The 6,838-nt window shown below is 35.0% G+C and overlaps 1 protein-coding gene across 1 annotated transcript in view; it reads right to left on the minus strand.

The window, feature by feature from the left end:
• LOC105624833 (tyrosine-protein kinase Drl) overlaps nucleotides 1-6,838 on the minus strand; it is a 76,582-nt gene that overhangs the window by 13,894 nt on the left and 55,850 nt on the right. The window contains exon 4 of the mRNA XM_012206185.1: nucleotides 2,626-2,800. Coding sequence (XP_012061575.1) covers nucleotides 2,626-2,800 — 175 coding nt within the window. The remainder of the gene's footprint in view (nucleotides 1-2,625; nucleotides 2,801-6,838) is intronic.

Genomic DNA, 6,838 nt, shown 5'->3' on the forward strand with positions numbered 1-6,838 from the left:
AGAGAGAGAGAGAGAAAATCAAAGCAAAGATTCGTCGTTTCTTTGCGTGTTATCAGGGTGGGGAGCCTCAAAAGAGCTAATATATCCCGGGACTCTGGGAGAGACAATTGGCCTATGGAAGGAAAGAAGAGTGAAAGATGATATAAAATAAGGGTGCGTCCCTCCCGTGAATTCCTTATAAAGGCCACTTTGCCATGCGATAAATATTTGATGTCTTCCGATCCGAGATCACATTGTTACAGACGATCGCGTTCGATCGTATTCGCATCACGCACCGACCAATTGCGTGTTGTTTGTTCGAGCGAACATCTGTTGCTTTCTTTTTCGTATGCTACGGTCAGTGCCATGGTGGGATTTCAATTTCTGCGACAGATCGCCGTGTAATATTTCAATCTCGCGAAAAATAAAATCGGAGTCAACGTAATATATTTTTCTATGCATTACGTTTTCGCGTAATCCAATACAGAGATTGATTAGAACAATGAGAGTCAAATCTTTTTGACCTTTAAAAGTAATTATAATATTTTATTGAGTATTTATACAATAAAACATTATTTTCTATTGCTTTACCTATATATATCGAAAAATTTTCTGTCTTACGATGATAATTAAATTTTTTAAATAATGATGTTATTAATTATCATGAAAAAGAAAGGATGTGCAATAAGTATTTCATATAAATACGAAATAAATGTGTAACAATACTAGCAAAGTTCGTAGAAAGAATAAATCCCTCTCCTTACCGTTTAACGAGAAAAATTCGCAACGGAGAACATCAAAAGAGCTAATAAATATCCGGGTAAAAGACAATTCTCCCTCTTTGAGACAAACAATAGGGGAAGGGAAGGTAATAGCAGTAAAGTGAAGCAAGAGTAGCTTTGTTTCTATCCTAACTCCCTGGCAGCATGGTTTCTATCTCATTCAAGTTCCTCGGTTATGCACCTCGAAATAGAGGCACTGAAATGGAACACTCGATGTGCTAAAGTATAAAATAATTACAGTGAAAGTAACGATCGAACTTTAAAGGGAGGCGGATAGAAGTTTTCGCATAATATTCATCGTTAATGAGGGGAATGGCGCTAGAATGGCGATCCGTTCGTTTAACGAGAAAAATTCATGACGAGGATTTTCAGAGGGCTCAATATATTCGGGCAAAGACAATCAGTAGACGGGAAAACGAGGGGCAATCCTATTAAAGGATGAAAAAGGATTTAAAATATTTAAACACGGAAAAAATTAGAAACACGCATAAAAGTTATTCCATCTTCGTGATGAAAATTCATTATGCTATATAAGTATAAAATAAGAAAAAGACTATATTTTTGTGCCTTAAGAATTTTTGTGCCCGGAGAATACAATGAAAATATATAACGAAAAAAAGACTGAAGGTTTTTACGAATGTTGCACTATTAAATCTGTATCTGTGTCAAATTTAATTCAATTAAAATCGCCATTGATCCTACTCAATATGTTATTATTTTATAGTAAAACAGGTTAAACTTGACACTATATACTTTTAGTGTATGTAATGTTATAATTATCAATGTAATCTCAAAAAAAAATCGAACGCATATTAATTTGATCTGATGGAAAATTGAACACGTTAATTTGAGAAAATGGTACCATTAAGTCTACTTGAGATTCAACTTGTGCATGTACGCAGTAAAGAGCAGTCGATGAGTAAAAAAGAAAACAACGAATATGGGAAGAGAGGTAAAAGCGGATCCTTTCGACCCTTCTAACATCCTCCTTACATTCTCTCCTGCAGAAGATCCCGGAGAAAGGGGGTGCACATAGCTATGCAATAAAATGTCGGCTGCCGTGCCAAGCGACCGACGGATCACCGGCGGCTTATTGAAAGGATATTTCATTCGGACGAGTTCCTCCTATCCAGCTTATCCACGCGAATTTCCCGCGGGGTTGCGGAAATCTTTCTGTCGCTCTCCCTTTGCACCCCCTCGACTGGTTTTGCGGTCGCAGCGTCGGGTATATATCTCTCATGCTCGGCAGAAAATTCGCGACGTCGCGAAACTCGCGCTCGCGATACTTTTCGCTCGAATGATTTTGCCGAAAATGAAAGCGCCACGGTACGTGGAAAAGCCGCATTTACGACGCGTCTTACGGTGATGCCTTACGTAATGAAAATCTTTTCCTCGAGCGTTTATTTTTGTATGCGACCGAGCGCGATCTTTAGAAACGCGAATTTAATAAGCGGCAGAATGAGAAGCCGGATGGCGTCCACGTTATTTCGCTATGTCGCTTTCTTTCTGTCGCGCGGACGTCGCTCGAAAAACCGCGATCCACCGGTAATGCGTTTTTGCGAATTTATTACTCGTTACTTGTTTTACCACTGCGTTTTTAATAATATGCACTTTTGTTAATTCTAACGAAGCAAAGATTAAGACGAGAAACGGAAATTTACGGAGCTGAACCATTCATCGCTAGTTTACATTTTAAAAATCTTTTATTCTTTTATAATTTCTTACCCATCTTTTTAATCTGGACTGCAATTTAAATGCGAAAACGGGAGATGAAGATGCAACAATATTTAATGTGCGGTGTTCTATTAAATGCTGCTTAAATCTTATCAAATATTATAATATTCACTGATAAAATTTTACTTACTGAGATTCTTGAACTCGTGCCTTACTGTTGCGAATGTATAACGCGCTGGCAACACTACCGACGACCAAAATTAAAGCGCAAGCACAGGTAGCAGCGACATAAAGTGCACCGGCACCATTTGCCAATGGATCGGGTTCCAAACGCACAGAATCATTGCTGGGAGGAGTCTCGACACCTGTAAATATAAATCGACATTATTTATAATGTTAATTTATAACAATTTGATTATTTTTAATCATGTCTATAAGTTATCAGTACTCTTATCCAACGTATCGTTAATTTCACTAAAACATTGAAGTTAAATAATTTAACTCAAGAAAATATATTAAATTTGCTTCAAATTTAGTTTATTATTTATTTATTAAATGCGTATGTTAATTAACTCAAGAAATGGATTGCCACTTGATATCTGACAGTGAGTAGTTAAATTTTTCATGCATATTTTGTATCTTATTAACAAGAATAAAACGGACCAAGTATTGCTTCGTTCAATGAATTTCAATGAAATTGTCGTTATAAATAAATTGAAGATAATTGAATCAATTTATAAAAAAAAACAATATTGATTTCATTTTTCCGAAAATAAATTTTCCAGTGTCGAACGTCAAGCTGAAGTATATATCTTTCGAGCTTCAAATTTCCAAAGAGTGGGTAAATATTGTAATATGTATGACATAAACAACATCAATATATAATTTAATTTGTCTTTAATTTTATTTTCAATAAAAAAATAATTGATACGCAATTCCCGTATACCCTCTTCACATTTCGTTTAACGGTTAGATTTTTCATATTCGATCTGCAAAACTCGCATGACCGCCATTATAGTATCGACAATCCATTTTGTCAATTGGAACATTTCCACTCAAACCACGTGCTCGAGATTCGAATCTATCGAGGGAAGCCCTTGGACACTGATCGAGTCATTGTTTATACGTATCGCAGTACTATCGAATGAGAATATCGACAAACTATGGAAAGTGCTCCGAGCTCTCACTTTGATGGCGAATCGTTGCCCACAAACCACGAATTTTCCGAAAAATATAGCCACCATCGCGATTTTGTTCGATTTACTTTTATTTCGCATAGCGATTTCACACGCGCTATGGCAGTCACGTGCCATAGGTATCAATCATCTCATCGTTAGATTATTGTTCTTTATCAAATTGCTTAAACTATAAATAGCTTAAACTATAAACTTTAAATTTAATGTATTTGAAATCTTTCTCTATTTAACATTTTATTATTTTATATTTAAAATCCCGAATTTTTAAATTTATTTTGACCGTAAAATCCATAGAATATTTTTTACATTACTCGTCATTTCATGAATCACATTGTGATGCAATTTTCATGATGTTGCTTTATTAAAATACATGTCTCATTAGAAATCTCGACGAATTAGTCAAACTCAATTGGCATTTCTCTCGTTTCTCGCGGGAAAGTCTGAAAGGACGAGTTTGTTCGAGACTTTTCCTTCGTTGCATCACGCGTTTACATTTTCCCGCCGGTACCTCGCTTTCTGATATTTCTTTTCTCTCTATCCTTTTGTGCACGTTGCGAGAAGAAAAGACTCGGATCGAACGGGCGGTGCCTTGTCGTCTCTTATAAAGGTAAATAACGTGGCCTAGACGGAGGAACTTTAGCGCGAGGGCTCAAAAGCTTTCAAGAACCAAGCACGTCAGCCCCGACTAGGATATGCCGACGAAAGGGACGCATCCTTTCGGAGCGTCATGATAAAATTAAGTAAACTCCATCAACTCTTAACTCGTCCCTGAGATTATAGTGTCGTATAATCCTTAAATGCATTTCTTCATCGGCATTACCTGCCTGAAATCTAAAACAACTCTTCATTCTCAGTCAACTTATTTTCTTACATTATAAACGAGTAAGGTCGTCATCATCACATTCTATTTCTCTCCTCGTTTACAATTCGCGCGTAAATAATTATTTCTTATACACAAGACATCACAGAACTGTCATATCTCTTTATACAAATACCTAGCTACTTTCCTCTTTCAATTTAATGGAAACTTTAATTACGAGTCTTGACTTGATATTCGTTAGTTCTCTTCCGTTTTCTTCCGTTTACTGAATAAATGCTGAAATGTAAAATGTCTTTAAATTTCGGGAAATGTTAACGAATGTAGAACTTTTTCTAATTGTATTCTTTCAATAATCAAAGTAAAGTACATATTTTTAAGATCTAACAGCAAAACACTTGTACATTTTTCCTTTATTGTTATTTGAAAGCCGCAGCTTTTTGTTGCAGACCAATCTCATTCGAGTAAGTAACGTTGGTTACAGAAATAAAAAAAAATACTACGACGTACTCTCTGAAATGTTAAGCTGTAGGTTGTAGTGCATTAAAAAAACGCATTGCTTGCGGCGGTGGGAGAAAATCCCACCTCGAAAATTAAGACGTGACATAATACACAGTCGTCATGAAATTCTTCTTTACAGATAAGAAAACAATTAACCGTTAAAGATTGAATTGAATTGATAATTTATTGATATTGAATTATTATTATATCACATGTTTTAAGAAATATCATCTTAAAAATTTTGATTTTTATTATAAAAATCTTTGTTGTAATCAAAGCTTTTGGTTATAATTCCGTCCATATACAGCGAGAGAATATTTTATATATTACGTGTTTTAAATTCCTACGCTTGTTGATTACTTTATGATATGATAGAAATGACTGGTATTTAAATGTTTAACTAATTGTGCAATACATATTCTTTTTAATTTAGATTTCATTGATCTTACTATCGCATTGCTTTTTCACATTTTTCTAATAAATATGTTACTGGTTGCAATAAAGCATAATATTTAACTTATTTTTTCTCCCTCGCTCATTTTCTCGTTTCATAAAGGAAGGAAACAGGCTTCTTGCCTTTGCGAAGATAACGTAAACCAAGCAGGTTGCGTGATAGCCGAAGTAGAGCATTGCGAACACGAGTTACGAAGACGAGCAAGGAGTTTGCTCGAGCGCGATGAGACGTGCGCAGGAAGCAGCAGGAAGAAAAAGTTAAATAAATCGTAGCAGTCTTCGGCGGCTGTACTGCAGTTTCTCAGGGGCAAAACTCGCATCGTTCCTTTGCACGGAGTCCTTCCATCTTCCTAAAATGTTCTTCTCACACGCTACGACGCGTCCGAAATACAAACAAGTATCTTTAAAAGATTTCCACAATTTCTGCGAAAGAATTCTAGAATTATATAACTACGTCAGATTTCGCAATATATATTTCTTGATTCTTTCTTAGCTTTTCTGGACACGCATTGTAGTTACAACTTTGTCTTACAACTTGTAATCTATTACGTAAGATTGCTGTATCCATTACGTTTTTATCGCTTACACTGTTAAATTTATAATATCAAATTATATCTAATTTAAATAATTTTTAATTAATTCTATAGGTCGTCATGGTTCCTACTCAACATGTAATTCAATTAAAACAATGAAGTTGAACAATTTAACTGAAGAAATGTATTAAATTTGATCAATTTAATGTATTATTTACAAATGCATACATTAATATAGATGTTTATTTTGAAACTAACAATAAGCAATTCATCAGAAATGGATTGATTTACATTTTTACACACATATAAAAATTATAAATAATAAAATGTTATTTAACTCAAGGAATTGGGATTGCTTCTAACTAAATTATGATTTTTGTATCACTTGTACAATATATCATCTAAAAATCATGTAACATAACATAATCTTCATCTTATGCGAAGCTATCATAACAAGGATAAGTAATCGATCATGTTGCTCATAGCACTTGAAGAACAGTGGAGTACCTATCGACGTAACTTAACGCAAGCGAGACGCGCCTCCGAAACTTCGAGATGAGACTTAAGAACGACTATGGAGTCAGGAAGGCGTGTTAAGAGCGACTGCGTATCTCAATTAAATCCGGGCGAGCTATGCTATCTGCTATCATCAAACAGACCTTAACCGAGATTTACGGAGGCCCAGAATTAAGTCTCCGGAGGATTAACAGGATGACCCTCTACGAATCGCATTCCCTTATTCGCCACGAGCTCTGTGGACTTTAGAAACAAATTTGGTCATGCTGAGAGGTTTACGTAAATCACAGAATTACGTCTTTTGTGCACCGCGCTCTAATATATATATATATATATATATATATATATATATATATATATAATTAATAATAATAAACGANATATATA

Source organism: Atta cephalotes (genome assembly GCF_000143395.1).
Source record: "Atta cephalotes unplaced genomic scaffold scaffold00090, whole genome shotgun sequence".
Classification (NCBI taxonomy): Eukaryota; Metazoa; Arthropoda; class Insecta; order Hymenoptera; family Formicidae; genus Atta; species Atta cephalotes.